The 18,901-nt window shown below is 54.5% G+C and overlaps 1 protein-coding gene across 3 annotated transcripts in view; it reads left to right on the top strand.

Moving 5' to 3' along the window:
- The first annotated feature begins 12,705 nt into the window (after positions 1 to 12,705).
- PTDSS2 (phosphatidylserine synthase 2) overlaps positions 12,706 to 18,901 on the top strand; it is a 21,223-nt gene continuing 15,027 nt past the window's right edge. Inside the window, exon 1 of one of the 3 annotated variants that reach the window (XM_043582153.1) lies at positions 12,706 to 13,079. In XM_043582153.1, the coding sequence (XP_043438088.1) occupies positions 12,898 to 13,079 (182 nt within the window). In that variant the 5' untranslated portion in view covers positions 12,706 to 12,897. The remainder of the gene's footprint in view (positions 13,080 to 18,901) is intronic. The other 2 variants (XM_043582151.1, XM_043582152.1) reach the window with 2 other exon arrangements.

Raw genomic sequence — 18,901 nt, 5'->3', positions numbered from 1 at the left:
CGTTGACACACATTTGCTCTGGGATTATGTGGCTCCATCTCACCCACATTTCTGCTTCGGGAACCCCATGGCAGGCTGTGACAGCAGCAGGGGCCAGGACCAAACTGTGACAAAGAGGGACGGAGAGAGGGACCTAGCGGCACGGAGCCTGTGCGGGTGTGATGGAGCAAACCCAGACACGTGCACTAAGACTGAGGCCGCGGAGTCCCCATGGCAGGGTTAGTCCAGGACTGGTATTAATTGTTGTTCTGCCACTGTAAACACTTGGTCTCACCACATGGCTCAAAGTGGCTGCTAAACCACCAGGCATCACAGCCACATTCAAGCCAGCAGGGAGAGGAAAGTGAAGGAGGGGCGCTCCACCTGTCACATAGTTGGTCACTTGCCCACAACTTCCTGCAAGGTAGCCTGGGAACTACGATCACTTTTCCTGAGAAGGACGCTAGGGTCACACAGCAGTGTGCACAGGCCAACAGGCTTCAAATGGCCCATTAGAGTTCAGGGAACAGAGGCAAGGGCTTTTGAGCACGAGTACTGCGAACTCATGGTCCACGCTGCCAGCCAGCTCCTGGGCTCGGTCTCCTCCTGGTCTCCAACTCCACCCGCGCAGGGCGGTCTGTCTGCATTTACATTCGCATCATGTGAAAACAACCCAATGGATTTCCCCTGACACAGGCGTCATTGCAGGCGTCTCCAGCCCAGGTGGGGGAGGAATGCCTGGCCCGACAGGGACAGGTGTCCTACTCTCGGTGCAGGATGTAAGATAAAGGCCGATCTCATCACCAGGTCCCATCTGGCACAGCCCTTTGGGAAAGCAATTCAGCAAAAAGCATCAGAAGCCTTAAAACTGCTTATACTCTATTAACTTAACTTTTTATAAACTATCCTAAGGAAAAAACCCCAAAATAATGACAATGTATATGAATCTGTCCTTCGAGGCAAGAATTAGAAACCACCTGCATGTCCAACTGCAGGGAGACGTCTGAGAAAACGCGCTGAGCCGTTACAGAGTATTCTTTCAAAGTGCTACGCGCATATGGGAAAATGCTTATGTTACACAGTTAAGTGAAAAAACACAGATTAAAAACACATATGCATTTTTTGTCTCAACTGAGTGAAAATGCCTTAAAATAACTGAAGAGTAGGTTGAATATATATAACTGTGAATGCAGGGATACGCTTTTCTTCCCTCAGCTTGCTTTCCTCAAGTTTTCCATAACACACATCATTTTTACAAACTGAATCATTACGGGGCGCCTGCGGGGCTCAGTCCACTGAGCGTCTGACCCTTGATTTCAGCTCAGGTCATGATCCCAGGGTCGCAGGTTGGAACCCGTGTCGGGCTCCATGCTGCCCTGTCTTGGGGAGAGCACGAGGCCTCCGTGGGCCACGGACCCTGGACCCTGCTCCCTTTTCCTTCCTCCTCCAAGCTCCAGAGCACCCTGCCCAGCCGTCGTCCTCCGTGAGGCCAAAGTACAGCAGGAGGCGGGCCTCCCGTTCCCACTGCCTCCAGGCTGCCTCGACTCCTTGGTTTGTTTTGTTTTTTTTTTAATGTTTTTATTTATTTTTGAAACAGAGAGAGGCAGAGCATGAGCGGGGGAGGGGCAGAGAGAGAGGGAGACACAGAATCCGAAGCAGGCTCCAGGATCCGAGCTGTCAGCACAGAGCCCGACGCGGGGCTCGAACTCACGGACCGTGAGATCATGACCTGATCCGAAGTCGGACGCTCAACCGACTGAGCCACCCAGGTGCCCCATGCCTCGACTCCTTTTAACTGGGGGCTGGTGGCCACGCTGCGGAGGGGGTCAGGATGACAAAGCCACCGGGAGTGCCCCAGGTAAAATCCCGCAAGCAGGAACGGGCATGTCCTCACCTTGGGAATCTGCCCTCCCAGCCCCAGTGGCCTGTCTTGTGGCCCAAAGATACTCTGATGTCTCAGTGAGGACAGTTCTCAGAGGCTCACAGCCAGGTCAGCTGGAGTCAGGGCCTCCCAAGCTCTCTCTGGGCTGGTCCCAGATGCCCCTGGCCTCCGTCTGGCCTCTCTGGCTCACAGCGCCCGTCTGGGGCAGCAGACACCCCCACCCCACCCACCCCACCCCCGTCCTCAGGCCCCTGCAGGGAAGACTCCTCTCCCAGGCTGGGCCTCTGCTCCTGGGATCGGCCAGACACAGGTCCTTGCCTGTCAGACCAGGGCTTCAGGGTGGGGACCCCAGGCCCTGATGTCCTCGCCCTGGGGGCAGCTCTGTCTCACTGATGCTCCCCTAGCCAAGGCCTCTGGGCCTTAAATTCCCAGCAGCTCCTGGTTTTTTTGTTTTTTTGTTTTTTAATTTTTTTTTTCAACGTTTATTTATTTTTGGGACAGAGAGAGACAGAGCATGAACGGGCGAGGGGCAGAGAGAGAGTGAGACACAGAATCGGAAACAGGCTCCAGGCTCTGAGCCATCAGCCCAGAGCCTGACGCGGGGCTCGAACTCACGGACCGCGAGATCGTGACCTGGCTGAAGTCGGACGCTCAACCGACTGCGCCACCCAGGCGCCCCTTCAGCAGCTCCTGTTTTTAAGGAGCAAAGAGTCGTTCTTGCCTGGGCTGACAGTCCCGTAGCCCCAACCTCTCCGTCAGCCCTCAGAAAACAGAATGTGGGGGAGTTCTCCGCAGTGTGTTCACCTTTACAGACTTACAGGCGTCGTGGCGACACCCGCAGATTTCTCTCCCTTCCCTGTAAGGGTGTTTTACGAGAGCATTTCCGTGAATGCTTTCAGTATTTACCACCACGAATGTGGGTCCTTCGGGCCTCGGGAAACCTTGGGATCTGAGGCCAGGACACACGCCACCCACATCTGTGGCTCCGTGTGCTGTGCTCACAGGACCAGCTATGCCTGCGAGAGGCCAGAATCGGCCGCCTTCACAGCCCCTGGTGCCTGGGCCTTCAGGCAATCACCCGTGTGGCTGAGGAAGCCCAGGGCCGCTGGGCCCTTCCCCAGGCGGGCGAGTCCGGCTGACTCGGGCCCCCTGCGAGCCCCAGGCACGGGGTGTTGGACCGTGTCGTCAGAGCTGCTCTGCTAAGTGCTCTGACCTGCCACCAGGCCTCCTGAGCCACAAAGTGCTGGGCTTCTGAGACAACTTCCCCGCTCCTGAGTCCCATGGTGGACCCTGCCAGGCCACGTGTATCTGAAGGGAGGGTTGAGCCAGGCCGTACCCAGAGTGAAGGATAGTGGTCCAGGCGGGGACACGGTGGAGGTGAGCTCAGGCCCAGGGGCGAGGCCGCAGGTGGACCGCTCCTTGCAGAGCAGGGGGTTCGGGAGAAGCTCTAGGTTCCAGTGGGGACAGAAGAGCTGAGAGTAGGGGGCTCACCAACATTCTGTGCCTCAGCATCTCCGTCTCTCAGGCCGAGACGAAAAATAGAACCCGAGAGGGTGTGGAGGTCACAGTAGTTAGCATTTGTTTTTTGTTTTTAATGTTCTTATTTATTTTTGAGACACAGAGAGAGCACGCATGAACAGGGGGAGGGCAGAGAGAGACGGAGACACAGAATCCGATGGAGGCTCCAGGCTCCAAGCTGTCAGCACAGAGCCCGACGTGGGGCTTGAACCCACAAGCCATGAGATCATGACCTGAGCAGAGGTCAGATGCTCAACCGACTGAGCCCCCCCAGGTGCCCCACAATAGTTAGCGTCTGTAAAGCTTTGGGAATTCTCACTGGCATGTGGCCAGAGCCTGGTGGCGACTGTTAACTAACATGTGGTCTGCACTCAGGGCAGAGGGCACCCCCCGGGGGTCTGGCTCAGCCCCTGCCCAGTGTTCCACTCCGGCCCCCAAACCTGACAGACCCTATCCAGCTCCACCCCCGCCCAGCCCTATCCTGTCCAGTGTCTGTGCCTTGGAGAGGCAGTGGCCCCCTTCACGTAGGAGGGGGGTGGCTCCCAGCACAGTTTGGGAGAAATACCCATATCCAAGAAGTTATCCCTACAGCAGAGGGCAGCACTGGGAATTTGGGTGGAACAGAGCTGGGGTGGAGAAAAGGGGCCTTGAGGATGGCTCTGAGGGGCCCTCAGGGCAGAGTGAGGAACCAGCCCGTGGGGTGCTTGCTGGAAAGAAGGGGGGGCAGGAGCTGACCTGCTCTAGGCACCCGGGTCCAGCATCGCTTCCCTGGATAAAGCAAGTCTCGGCGTGTCAGTCTAGGCAGGCCAGTGCAGTGGGGACCGCGGTCCTAGTTCGGGTGAAAGTGACCTTGTGTGACTCCTTGTGGCCTTTGGGACGGAGACCAAGGTGCAGCCCTAGCCTCACACTCGCACGTGCACTGGACGGTGGCCACAGAGAAGTTGGCAGCCCAGGCCCGTGTAGGTGGGGTCAGGGCCTGGGGTGTGGAGTTGGCCCAAGGCTGGACAGAGGGCATCCTGGAAGGCCTGTTAACCTTAAAAATAACACCATCAACCAGAATTACCAGCAAAATGAGTTTATCTGGGAATAGCAGAGAATTAAAATCTGGGACACGAAAGTTACAGCAAAACCACAGGCAAGTTCCCAGAACAGAGGAAGGGGGTGGTTAGGGGCCTGTTGTGAACCAGAAGTCCCCTGGAGTAAACTGGGAGCTGGGAGTGTAGTGGCCTCTCGCTGGCTAGGCTATTGCCTAAGAGGAAAGCTTGCTTCCTCCTCCTGGGGTTGTAAAGTGGCATCCACCTGTGAGGTGTGTCTCTTCCTGTTGGCTCTACAGTTGACAACTAGTGAGCACGCCTCCTGCTGGTCTCCCAACTCCATTCTAAACAAGGGTTCCTTTATTCGGTTTCACAAGCCAGAGAGCACACCTCCAGAGAGCCAGCATTTCTTTGCACATCTACTGGTGCCTGGCCTATTGGGAGGCTCAGCATAGTGGTCAGGGACTGCGACTTGGAGTCACATCACAATCAGGCCCCATGCTTGGTGAGTGGGCCTGGGAAAGGGCGCCAGGTGAGAGTACATCTCTATATAGATATCTATACAGTGAAACAGAATAAAGGAAACCTGACTCACACTCAGTGAAGACCAACAGGAGGAGCTCTCATGTGCATCCCTCACTCCCGCAGCCCTTTGCATTCCCAATGGGCTTCACAGCCCCAGGGAAGGAAGGAGGGTTTTCTCCCCTCCCTCTCCCTCAACAACCCAGCCAACGGGGGGCCATCATGGCCCAGCCAATGAGAAGTCACTACACTTCCAGCTCTTAGTCCAATGGACTTCTAGTTTATAAGAGGTCCTCCCAACTCCCTCACTTACTCTATAAAAGAGCATTTCTCTCTTCTGTTCTAGGGAACTCTCTATGGTTTGGTCATAGCTTGCTTGTCCCAAATAGCAATTTTCTACTATTCCTGAATAAACAAACCCATTTCGCTGGTAAAATAACTGGCAGATCTATTTTTAAGGAAAACATTACTAGGTGTCAGAAGTGGGATGCAGGCAGGATGCACACACACACCGCCCCCCCCCCCCAACCCCACCCAGCGACTGAGGCTGGTGAGCAAACAGGTGCCAGCACCCTCAGCGCCAGCTGGGCTCACTGCTTCCTAGCCAACCCTGGGGTTTGAATGTGAGTTTTTGCCTGGATTTGTGCTTCACTCTCTGTTTTGAGCTCTCCAGGCTTTATTCGGGACCTGCTTTAAGGCTTTATCCTTTCAGAGAGCACTCGTTTGGCCTTTGTCTGACTCCTTTCTAGAGCCCAGCCATTCCTACTGGGGCTGTGCTGTTCAGGAATTTTCCTCTTCACTCTGGAGAAAAGCCTCTGGGAAATGGGATCCCAGTGATCAAAATGCTTTCAGCATGCCCCTACCCCCACTCTTCTGGGAGCCCCGCCGGTTCCATGATTAAAAACTGTGGTCCCTCCTCACGTGCATTCTTATATGGACTAACTTAACAAAAAACAATTTACAACTTCAATGGCTTTTATCGGGAACTTTCAAGCTCCCCAAATTTCCCTTCCTCACAACTCAATCGGACAGCCATGGGCTCTAAAATTGTCAAAACTGAATTGGATGCTTATTTTCATTGATACCTTGAGGCTTCCAAACAGTTTTTGGATTCAAAGTCTGCCTTTTTGCAAAGTACTATTTGTAAACTAACCGAGGCAGGCAAACAATTGAAAGATGTCCACATGGCTTCTGAGGCCTTGTCCCCTCCCCATCTTCTTTGTCTCCTGACAGGTGGGGGGGCCTTGCGCTCAGGCCCCACCTCTGGCACCGTTTCCCTCTCTTCTCTCCTCACTGTCCCCAACCCCCCTCTACCCATCTCTCATTCTAACCCTTTTGATGAGCTTCCTTTTCCCTCCAAACTTCTCCTCACCCCTCCTCTCCCAAACCTATTAATACCTACCCCTCTACAGTTAACTCTGCTGGGGGTCCCGAAGAACGCCACATTGCTTACGTTGCCTGGATTAAGGCTGAGTTTTGAGCCATAGTGAAAGAGTTTCCTAAAATGACTGAGACCCCATAAATTTGCTGAAGAATTTAACATAGTTATTCAAATTTACTAATCTGAGCGCTCAGATTTATATCAATGGGTCCACATGCTTGTTGGTGAGGGTCGGGCCAAACACTGGATGAAAACATCCTAATAGGAACATCCTGGAAGGGATTTAAAGAAACAGATGCCTAAATTTTGGCAAGATGCTAGAACATTCACTGGAAAATCTCCACTGAATGCTTACAGCTTTTCCTAAGCCTGTCGATCAGAACAAGATCCAGGCTTGCACACAAAAGCCTGACGAACCTGTTCATGACTATCACCATCTACTCCAAATTATCTTCGAAGGCCATTCTGGATTGCTGTAGATGCTGAATCCACCTTGGTAGCTCTTAACTCCATGTCCATTGACAGGCTGAACTGGGGTTGTTCTCTTTTAGTTAAAAGGACCAAGATATAATGGGAAACTATGTCCACTCCGGATTTAGTTAATTTGGCAAACCAGCTCGCTGGCATCCTCGAGGAGTCACCTAAAGGAAAGACCACTACAATCCTCAATTTTCAGCTCCAGCAAATGAAGGCCCCTCAACAAACCCAACCCCTGCCTCCTGTTTCTGCTGTTACTACAAAGAGCCAAGGCACTGGGGAAGATGGAGTGCTCCCGTGAGGCTGTCCCAGTGTCCTCCTAATTCCTACTGATGGGGCTCTGGTCCTTTCTCTCCAGATTGGGAGAGAACCTCTCTGTGTCCTTATTGGCCCTGGAACTGTGCGCCTGGTGCCCAGCCCCCAGCTATGATGCAGCCCCTGCTGCAATGTATTAACACGGTTCCAATGGTGGGGTTCTCTCATAAACCCCAACAGGTTCCTGTCTCTGAGCCTACTCCTCCTGTCTGGCCCTTTGAGGGGTATGCGCCCTTTTCTCCTCAGTTCCTCTGCCTCTAGTCCTCCTTTATTGGGCTGAGATTTCTTAGAAAAGCATCATGTCAGAATTTGCTTCTCCCAAAAGGAGGAGATAATTCTAGAATTTGACAATAGTAATCAAAATAGGCAACCAGGGAAAATTAAATGATTCTTCAGTATCTTTTTTATGCTGTGTCTTCGATGGCACTATCGCTGAGTCTGAGGACACTGGCTGTTGGCCCCTAGTGGGTCATCTACCACCCTCTCTATGGGCAAAATCTTCAGCTGATACAGGCAGAGTGCAGTATCGGTGCACCTCCCAACAAGAACGAATGAACACCCCATAAATAAGCACGCCCTTCAAGGCATCAAGCCCGTTACAGAGGACTACCAGGCTTGGGGCTTCACCGCCTCCCGTACTCGTCCCCGGAACACCTACTTTGAGAAAACTCAGTGACTGAGGTGGGAGTTTTGTCCGGGACCTCCAAGCAATAAACAGCATCCTTATTCCTCAGCAGCCTCACACCCTACGGACACCATTTGCCACAGCTCGCTGCTCCCAAGGCCAATCTGGTCCGAAGGGTGCTTTTTCCTATGATAATGTGGATGCCCAGCAATTGGTCCCAGAGGGGGAAACCCAAGAACCGTTGGCTGGAAAGGAAGAGAGCTCTGGTTTGGACCAAATAATAATCTGGCCGCATCAGAAAGTCTGAAACTCCCACTACTTACCCCTGGACGAGCATTTAACCTACTGACAAAGTGACAGCACTCGTGACCCAACACGGGTGGGGAAATATTAATGAGGCAACGAGAAGTGCCCACCTTCCTGTCCGAACTGTCCGAAGTGCCATCCACAGAATCCCATTCACACAAATGGATTTCACACAGCTGGCCCATCTCGTGGACATAAATATGTTTTTGTCACGGTTTGTATGTTTTCTCGCTGGGCCAAAGTTTTCTCTTAGACAGGCCACTGCTTCTTCTGTGGCTAAAATTCTGTTAGAAAAGATTATCCCTACCTGGGAACCCCTCTTGAACTGCATAGGACCAGGCAATCCATTTTACTGGCCGGTGGCTTTGGCAAGTCTGTGCTGTTCAGCCGGGTTTATAGCACTGTCACCATGCATTTCATCCCCAATCCTCAGAGTTTGTCAGATGCACAAATAACACTTTTAAGACTTAATTGGACAGTTTGTCGAGACCGTCCAAATACCTTGGTCAGAAGAACTGCCGTTGGTCCGTCTAAACCTCAGATCCACTCCCTTGGAAACTCATAGACTCTCACCCTTTGAGGCAGTCACAAGATGCCCAGTGCACTTGGCCCTGCCTCCCTGACCCACAGTTGCTAAAAGGAGATACACGTCAGTACCGTAAAGGTCTAATTGCTTCCATTAAGAGTAACCGTGATTTGGGGCGCCTGGGTGGCTCAGTCCATTGAGCATCCATCCAACTTCAGCTCAGGTCATGATCTCATGGTTTGTGGGTTCCAGCCCCACACCAGGCTTTGTGCTGATGGCGGGGAGCCTGCTTCAGATTCTCTGTCTCCCTCTGTGCCCCTCCCCCACTAGCGCGCTCTCTCTCTCTCTCTCTCTCTCTCTCTCTCAAAAATAAACAAACATTAAAAAGCAAGTAACCATGCTTTGGTAGAGCAATCTTTTTCACAGTGGGCTCCTGGAGACAACGACCTGAAGCATCATAGCTTGCAATCTGGAGACTTCATTTGTGGGAAAATGACACATCCAGAAAGGCTCTCTTCAACCTCACTGGGAAGGCCCTTATCAGGAACTTTGAACCAACCCTCGTGCTGCCAAACTCCAGGGAATAAACTCTTGGACTCACACGACGCATCTGAAGACAGCACCAAACCCCGACTAGCCCTGCACACCAGCTGGTGTCCTGAGAGTGGACTTCCCAGAATTGAAGCACAGGACACCTGACGAGACACTGTCCCGAGACGTCCAGACAGGCCCCTGTACCTTTTCTCACTGCTGCCGCTTCTCTCTTTCACAGAAAGACAATGCCCTTGTCCGCATTTCCCAAAACCTTGAGAAAGACAAAATCTATTTTGATGATGGCCTTTTGTAAACAGCCTCACCACGAACCTGGGACAAATTCATCTTTTCAGCTGTTTTTTCTGGATGGTTCGAAGGCTCAGGATTCACAAGTCCTTCCTTCATCTGAACGAGTATCCGGCTCCAGATTCCTATCCAGATTCCTAGCTTCTGAATTTGCAACCTTACAGGCTGATTGGTATATGTGCTGCTGAAGCGAGCACACAGGCCGTCTGATTGGGTAACAGTTGTTTCCAATCGGTTCTTTTGAGATAACAACATAGTTTTTTCTTTAATTTTTTAAAATGTTTTTATTATTTATTTTTGAGACAGAGCAAGAGTGGGGGAGGGGCAGAGAGAGAGAGAGAGAGAGGGAGACACAGAATCTGATGCAGGCTCCAGGCCCTGAGCTGTCAGCACAGAGCCCGACGTGGGGCTGGAACTCACGGACTGTGAGATCATGACCTGAGCCGAAGTCGGACGCTCAACTGACTGAGCCACCCAGGCGCCCCAAGATAACAACATAGTTTTTTTTTCAACGTTTATTTATTTTTGGGACAGAGAGAGACAGAGCATGAACGGGGGAGGGGCAGAGAGAGAGGGAGACACAGAATCGGAAACAGGCTCCAGGCTCTGAGCTAGCAGCCCAGAGCCTGATGCGGGGCTCGAACTCACGGACCGCGTGATCGTGACCTGGCTGAAGTCGGACGCTTAACCGACTGCGCCACCCAGGCGCCCCGATAACAACATAGTTTTAATACATCCTTGAGGTTTTGCTATTGCAAAGAGTTCATCAGTCATTGCATCATGTTTATACCTGCACTGTAATCTCCCAAACGCACCTGATCCTGTGTGCTCTCATGGCGTTCACTATTCTGCTTTTGTGGCTGCTTCAAGTGGGGACCTCCAGGAGGCATACGTGACTCCAGGTTTGCCTTTGTGAGGAGAACTCTTCTCCCCTAAGTCAGAACAGGTGCCAATAAATATTTCAGTTGGCTACTTTCAGACCTAGGGTCCTAGTTTAGAAGCATCACACGATTTGGAATTGTAGTGTTACTTCTGTTTTGTCTAAGTTTTGCATTTTGTCACCTGCCAAACTTTTGTAAAAATGGTGTACCAAAGCCATGATCTCCAATGCTTATGATCTCGATAAACACGCACAAGAGATGGAGAGCACCTGGGAGTCCTCCCTCCTGACCTTCCTTGTTACTCAGCGTGGCCTTAAGTGGTTTCCAACTGCTGTGCACTTTCCCTCCATCATGGAACATGACAACCAGAAAAGGTCCTCCCTAGCACTGAGAGACAGATGCATTAAATATGGAAAACCTGACTCTTGATCAGGATGCTTTCAAAGAACGATCTTGATCAAAAGGGGAAAATGTGAAAATTAGTAAAAGGAAATCGCGTTTAGAATGGAGTCAGGAGGGTGGGCACCTGGGTGGCTCAGTCAGCTGAGCGTCTGACTTCAGCTCAGGTCATGATCTCGAGGTTCGTGAGTTTGAGCCCCACGTTAGGCTCTCTGCCGTCAGCGTGTCAGCACAGAGCCTGCTTCCGATCCTCTGTCCCCTGTCTCTGCCTCTCCCCCACTGGCACACGCTAAAATAAATAAATATTTTTGGGGGCGCCTGGGTGGCTCAGTCGGTTGAGCGATGGACTTCAGCTCAGGTCATGATCTCACAGTTCGTGGGTTCGGGTCCCATGTCGGGCTCTGTGCTGACAGCTCAGAGCCTGGAGCCTGCTTCAAGTTCTGTGTCTCCCTCTCTCTCTGCCCCTCCCCCACTCAAGCTCTGTCTCTCTCTCTCTCTGTCAAAAATAAATAAACATTTAAAAAATTTTTTTTTAATATTTTAAAATAATGGAGTTAGGAGGCCAGCAGGGGGAGCGCTCACGCACAGCACTAGTTGTCAACACAGCCAACAGGAAGGTAGACACCTTGCAGGTGGAGAGTACTTCAGAACCCCAGCAAGAGGAAGCAAGATTTTCTCTTCCTGGGGCAACAGCTCAGCCAATAAGAAGCCACTATACTTCCAACTCTCGGTTTACTCGAATGGACTTTTAGTTTATAACAGCTCCCTCCCCCAACTCTTCCCTCCCTCTGTAAAAGAGCTCTCCTCCCTTCTGTTCCCAAGACGTGCCTATGGTTTTCTTGTGGCTAGCTTGTCCTAGGTTGCAATGTTATTCCAGAATAAACCCATTTTGCTTGCAAAGTAACTGACGGTTTCATTTTTAGGGTTCACAAGGTAAACACATACATATACATTAAACACAGTTTTGAGGTGTAGTTCACATATCACACAATTCAGCCATTTGGAGTGTGCAGTTCAGTAGATTTTAGTGAATTCACAGATGTGTGCAACCATCACCGCAATTTTAGAGTATTTCCATGGCCCTTTAAAGAAACCCAGTACCCTTTAGCAATCACCTCCCCCAGCCCCCTTCCCTTTCCCAGCCCGTGGTAACTATTAATCTTAATGTCTCCATGAATTTGCCTATTCTGGACATTTCGTGTAAATGGATCATATAATATGTAATCTTCTGGGACTGGCTTCTTTCACTGAGCATAATGCTTTCCAGGTTCACTTTGTTCCTCGTTTAGGGCCGAGTGATTTCCCATGGTTGTACGGACAGACCACACTTTGGGTAGCCATCCACCAGTTCTGGGACCTCAGCTTGCTTGCCCCTCTGGCTACTGCGAATCATGTTGCCAAGGACATCTGTGTCCTGTTCTGTATCCTCCCTTGGGCACACACCTAGTGTCACATGTAACTGCCCGGGAAGCTTCAAAGGAGCTGCCACTGTTCTTCAAAGCAAAGAGCTTAGGGGCCTTTTTTTTTTTTCCCCTTTGTTTTTCTGCGGGGGCCCTCATCGTATTAACAATTTGAGCCAACCCAAACCAGCAAATCCACGGCATTGCGACCGCGGAGACCCCGTGAAAGAACCACCCGCCTGCCCGCGGACCCTGCGGACTAGAGCCCCGAGCGGCTGGCGGCACCTGGCCCCTCGCACGTCGAATAGAGGGTGGAGAGGCGCCCCAAAGGGACGCGGGTGCGACCACGCGGCGGGAAGACGCTCCAAGGCAGCGCGGGCGAGGCTGCGGCGGGGCCAGGGCCGGCGCTCGGAAGGGCGAAGGGGTCGAGAGGCTCGGGGCCCGCCGCCGGGGCAGGAGGGTCTGGCCTTGCCCCTACGCGCCAGGACGCGGGGAGACGCCAGCTCACCCGGCCCGCGGGCTCCGGTTTCCTAGCAACGAGGCGGCATCCTTCCCAGCAAGCACTGCTTCGGACCCGCGGCGTCGGAGACTACGAGACCCAGCGTGCCCCGCGGCCCGGCCGCAGGGACTACAAGTCCCACAAGGCACCGCCCACCCTTTCCTAGCCGCCCCCAACCCCTGCTCTCCCAAGCCCCCGCCGTGGGAGCGCCGCGACCCCTTCCCGGCGCTCCTCGCGCCGTGCGCAGCGCGCCCTCGCGGTGACCCGCTGTGCGTGGGGTCAAGGCGCGGGGCGGAGCGGCTGGGCTGGCGCCATGCGGAGGGGTGAGCGCAGAGGCGCGGGGGGACCGCGGCAGGGGTCCCCTGTGCCGGCGGGCAAGGCCTCGCTGGAGGAGCCGCCCGACGGCGCGACCGCAGGCCGAGCGAGCGGGCCGGGCGCGGGCCGCCGCAGCACGGAGTCCGAGGTCTACGACGACGGCACCAACACCTTTTTCTGGTGAGGGGCGGCGGTCGGCGGGGGGGGGGGGGGCCCGGGGGGCGCGAGGGTGATGGGCACGTCGTGCCGGGGTGGAGGGGCGCCTGCGAGACCCGCCCGGCCGCGGCTGGTCCCTCGCGGCGGTCCCGCCCGGCACCTGTGACCCCTGCCCCATATGCCGGGAGGAGGAGGCTCCAGAGTCATGTCGGAGAGGCTTTTCCTGTCCCAAATTCACCTGTGCCCTCTGTCATCTTGTTTCTTCGCAGCGCCTGCGTCGTGCGGAATCGGCTTCTCCCCCCAGCGCGTAGCAGTAACGTTAGCGCGAGCACCTTCCCACGTGCCAGGAGTTGAGCGGCTGTTTGTCAAATGAGGGTTCTGTCTCTTTCAGGGGCTTCTCGCGGAGCCTGCTCTTCGACCCCCGTACCGCTGTCTGCAAGCCAGGCCCCGGCGTCAGGCTGCCCGCAGTCTGCCTCAACGGGTGTTGGGGAGGGAGAGGCCTCCGGGAGCATTCCTGACCGCTCCCCCCGCCCCGAGCCTGTGTTGGAAGAGTTCACGCTCTTGCTTTATGCTGAATTGGGCACTTCTGTATGTGAGGTCCCAGGCGTGGCTCCTACGCCACATGGCTCTGTGACCTTGGACTAGCCCTTCACCTTCCCCAGCCTCCTTGCTGCTCTGTAAGAGAGAGAAACCCCGTGTACTAGACAGCATGCTTCTTGAGGGCTGGGGTTTGGTTTTCTTTGCTGGATGCTGAGTTCCTGTCAAGAAGACAGTGCCTGCATTTGAGGCCTGCGGTAGGCCCTGGGGGACAGAGGGAGGTAGATGTGGCCTCCAGCTGCAAAGGGAATGCCACGTGGAGGCAGCTTTTCAGAGAACCGAACCGTGGGATTGTCACGGAAGGTCTGGTCGGGGAATGCGGAGAGCCTGACGGGAGTAATTGGACGTTTCAGGGGAGGGTGCCGCCGCAGGGGCAGAAACCGAAGAGGAGGCGCGCGTGGGGCCGAATGGGTGTCGTGGTTTTTATCGGATTCAGGAGAGGTACAGGGTGGTGGTGGGTGTTGATAGGGCTGCAGCCCTGCATCTGGACGAAGTTGGTGTCTTCCCTGTGGGTGCTGGCAGCTGCCGTGCAGGGTTGGCTTTCAGCCTTGCTTTGGGGACACGGTGCATTCAGGTGGCCTCGGAGCCCGTGGGAGCGAGACAGGGATGGCACGCCTCATCCAGGGCGTTGTGGCCCCTGAGCTAGAGACCGGAGCACTCTTGGACCTGCTGGGCCTGCGGCATGCAGGCCAGGCCTCTCCACCAGCTGTGTCTGTGAGCACGCCCCTTCGGGCTGCAGGAGGGAGGGCTTCATCCTAGGACACGGCGGCTGTCCTTGTTTCCTGCTCGTGCACATATTTGGGGGCCCCAGCTGGGTGCCCGTTGCTGTTCTAGGGACTGCAGCAGGTACCAAACAGGAAGCTTAGACTTTGGCGTAAGCCTGGGGCCTCAGAATCACGAGATATACTGGCTGAAGGGGATATACTCCCAGCAGGAACCGGGGAGCACACGCCTCACCTCGTGCAGTGAAAGGCAGACGCCGACGACAGCCCTCGGGTCCTGTGCACAAAGGTGCTTGGTCAGTCGGGTACTGGACACACAGGTGCCTGCTATAGCCGAGTTTACCTATGAGGAGGGCTGCTGGGGGCCTGGAAGGCTTTCCAGGAGGAGGTGTGACAGGGCTGGCTAGCTTCAGGGGCCTGCCTCGTGGATCTCCTGGGTGGATGGCTCCTGCCTCCCCACCGCGGGTGTGAGGGGTGCTGTGCTCTGTGGTCCGTGCAGGCCCTTGCTGCGTCCCAGGCCCCCCCTCACCTGTATAGGGGAAGGAACTTCTCATTTCTCCTGGCAGGTAACCAGATGCCTGCTTGGTGAGAATTACTCATTCTTACCTGTAGAGCTTAGCCACTTGCCACCTTTTTAGTCTCTCCTCGCTGACTTGATGTGTTACGGTTTTGAAAACTTTTATTTTGTGTTTGAGAGAGTTTTAGTAACGAATGGTACAAAACCTCCTGTAAAGATTAAAAGTTAGTATTTGTGGAAATGATTTTTTTGTTCCAGAATTACTCAAAGGAACTTTTGCAGGATTCGAAACCTTACTTTTAGGGTTTTCCCCAAAGATGCCCAGTGACGGTGCTGTGCACGGCCACGTAGGAGGACTCTGGAGTGTCTTTGTTATCCCCTGTCAGCCAGGGGCTGTGTAATTCGGTTCAGGGTTTGCCTGTGCCTTGGAGCTTGAGGCTGGCCTCCCGGAAACAAGGCCCAAGGGGGCGGGCGTGAGGACTGCCTGGGTCTGTGGTGGCAAGGACACCAAGTCTTCTACTGGTTGGGGTGGTCCTCTGGTGCAGAACATCCAGGGGGAAGCAGGACCGCAGACTCGGAGGGACGGCACAAAGATGTGTTAGCCCTCGTTTCCTAAAGATTATCTGGGAGCCACTCGGAGACTTGATGTCCTGGAGAGGTGCTACTGAACGCTGCCACCTGTGGATGGAAGGTGGGTGAATTGACACCGGATTGGCACACTTCCTAACCAGCTCCTAAAGCAGGGAGGGGAGGGACGGTTGTGACGTTGTGGGAGTGCTTGCTGTGTGCTTGTGTGTTGTAACACTGGGCCTCGGGTGAGCACTCTCGGCGACCCCAGGACTCTTGTCCACAGCGTCCGATAGTAGCAGCAAGAGTGTGCAGGGGTGATCTCGGTGCCCCAGGTTCTGGAAAACGCCTTTCTCGGTCATTGTGGGGTCGGGCTTTGCCAGCTCTGCCCGGATCTGGAAAGCTTGACTCTGCAGCGGATTCCTCTTTGGTCATGTTGATCAGCAGCCGGGGAGGGTCAGTGTCACGGCCGCAGGCACTTCTGGCACACCTGGGGCAGGCCCTCTGGTCTTGGCCTTTCCTGGCCGAGGCTGCCTTGTGCTCTCAGTGTGCCAGCCACACCTTCATGTTTTCTCTAATTGGTTTGGCGGGCCTGCCTTCCTGCCCACTTGGCATAATGAGCGTGGTCATCTCGAGAGAGGGACTGACAGCTGGGTATTTTCCACTCATCGTGGCAGGGAGCCAGCTGTCCTCACGCCCTCGCCCTTGCTGAGTGACTGGAGAGTCACGGGATTTACGGCCGCTCAGAGCTCCCTGAGTTCTCTATTAGCCACTAACCCAGAGGATGTGCTGGTCTTCCCAGCACCAGGGAGGTGGGACAGGGGGCGTCTGGGAGGGACAGGAGGTCTCCCCGAGTGTTCCGCACGTGGAAATGGTGCTCTGAAAGACGAAGAAAGCTGCTTAAGACCGCAAGTCTACTGAGTGGCAAAGCTGATGACCAAAATCCGTATTTTCCCACTGTGCCCCGTTGCCTCTCCAGGGAAAACTGTCAGAGCGGGAAACGTGGACTTCACAGGGAAAAATGGGAGGAAAGCACAGGCCGTGGATTGAGCGGCGGTCGGAAAGAATTCTCGGCATTCTGTCTCCTGGGCGCCGACCTGGCATTTCCCTTCACCACTGCCGGCTGCCTGTAGTGACTGCCGTGTCAGGGATCGAGTCCTGACCATGCAGACCCCACTTCGTCTTCCTGACAGCAGGTGGTCTGCACCCACGTTTCTGCCTTCATCCAGAGTGCCTCTGTATGTATCTGTGAGCTTGGGTTTTGTGTCTGGATTCCACACATAGGAGAGATCACGTGGTGTTTGTCTTTCTCGACTGATCTCAGCACGATGCCCTCGAGGGCCACCGTGTTGCCGATGGCAAGATTCCATTCCTGGGTGTGGCTGGGTCACATTCCTTTCCGGCCAGTCGGTGGGCACTTGGGCTGCTTGAGTAAGGCAGCGGTTCCCTAGGGGAGCGAGTGTCTTTCCAGCTTGGCGTCTTGTTCCCTCCAGTCCCCGCAGGTGGGATGACTGAGTCTTACGGCAACTTTATTCTCGTTCCTCGAGGAACCTCCACACTGTTTGCAGAGGCTGCGCCAGTTCGCACCACCGGCAGCGCACGGGGTCTCCTCCTCTCCGACACTGGTGGCTTGTCTTTTTGACGCTAGTCATTCTGACAGGTGTCAGGTGACAGCTCACTGGTTTTGATTTGCACTTCCCCGATAACGAGTTTCGCCGAGCACCTTTCCACGTGTCTGTTGGCCGTTGTGTCTTTGGAAAAGCATCTGCTCAGGTCCCCTTGCTGTACAGAAGGAGGGAGCCTTCGTAAAGATGCATTTCATCATAATGAGTAATAAAAATGTTACTTCCTAGTAGCACTTGACCTTAGCAGTTCTGAAGTCTGCTGTTCTGTGAGACTTGGGTGCCCTGTGCTCTCCCTCTGGGTCCTGGACTTTGTGCTCCTTCCTGCCTCGGATGGGACAGAGGGAGGCCTACTTATTCCTTATTCCTGTTTCCACAGGGCCGGGGGTGACTGACCGAGTGACAGTGGGAACATTTATTTCAAAGGACAAAAAGTTGTTTTTCATTTTCAGATAATCCTTGTGTTTTTTCGGAGGATGGAAAGATCTGTGACTGGAGCTGTCTGGGGCTCCTCAGGGAATGTGTCTTAGCCCAGAGAAACGATAGGAAGATTATCGTGTTTGTGGAAATTAATACGAAAGAAGCCAGAGGGTTGAAGTCATTTTTTTAAGTCCTGGGACAAAAGCTTCTGTGCTCCAGAGATGCGGTTTCGGTGGGGCACCTGCAGGGTGCCTCTCGTGCTGTGTGTTTCTTAGATCCTGGCAGGACCCGGTGCCTGTGTGTAGAGGGGTGGGGGGTGCCCGGCGGGCCCCTGCACAGCACCTTGGCGTCCTGATGTCCCTGAAGCCGCGTGGACGGGTCCTGGGCCACAGCGCATCAACGAGGTGTTCCCTTTGCCCCTCGGGTCTCTTCCAGACCATGTGGTCGTCTCTCCTCAAACTGACTAGCTTGTTTTTCCTTCTGCAAGTCTGATGCCAGTTTGTGGGCTGTTAATCTAGTTTACTCTCCTTCCTCCCTGAGGCTGGGGCTCCTTCCCATCCCTTTTCTCATAGACACTTGCCTTGCTGGGAACCCTCTGGGCCAGGTGGCCGCGCAGGCCCATGGCCAGGCCCCTGGGACAGTCCCGTCCCTTTCCTAGGCAGATGGCTCCCAGCAGGTGCTCCCATGAACCCCGCACACTGTTGGTCTGGCTCCCAGCAGGTGCTCCCATGAACCCCGCACACTGTTGGTCTGCCTGCTGTGGGCACTTCTCCCAGTTCTGGAGGCCTGGAGCCCCCTTGGACCGACCTGTCACTGGTGGGGAAACAACTTGCCACTTCGGAAACATGCACCCTTTGGAGAAACCCGTTGAGAACTCCTGGGACAGGAATTGGGCCTAGCGGGTTCTTGCTCTGTGCTCCTTACCTGTGCTGGTCTCTGGGTGGTGTCTTCTCGAAGGTACACGGGACGGGCGTTCTGCCCCGTGCCCTGTAGACCACTCCGGCTCTCCTGGCATGCTTCCCTGGATCCTGACCTTGCACCAACAATGGTCGATTCGTAACGTTTTGTTGTAAGTTGCTGTACAGTGAGTCTGTTTGTAGCTTTGGTGCGCGTAGCTTCCTGGGACCGCCATCACGGGCCAGGCACAGAACAGGACCTCACTCCGGCCTCTGGCCCGGTCTCTGTCATCGTAGCTTGGCCTTGGAGAAGGCCACGTAAGTGGGGTCGTGTGGTGCGTGCGTCCCGGAGACGGGCCTCTCGGCGTGCCTGAGGCCCCCACGGCCGAGCGGTATTGTGTGTGGCACAGTCTCCATCATCCAGGTGTTTTAGGGATGTCCGGTCAGTTAGTGATGAGTCTGCAGTGGGGTCTGCCGGTTTCCGGTCTCTGCTTCCGTCCCCGTC

The sequence above is a fragment of the Prionailurus bengalensis genome, chromosome D1 (genome assembly GCF_016509475.1).
Source record: "Prionailurus bengalensis isolate Pbe53 chromosome D1, Fcat_Pben_1.1_paternal_pri, whole genome shotgun sequence".
NCBI lineage: Eukaryota > Metazoa > Chordata > Mammalia > Carnivora > Felidae > Prionailurus > Prionailurus bengalensis.
The sequence above is the reverse complement of the archived record's forward strand: the minus strand, read 5'-3'. Positions and strand labels throughout refer to the sequence as shown.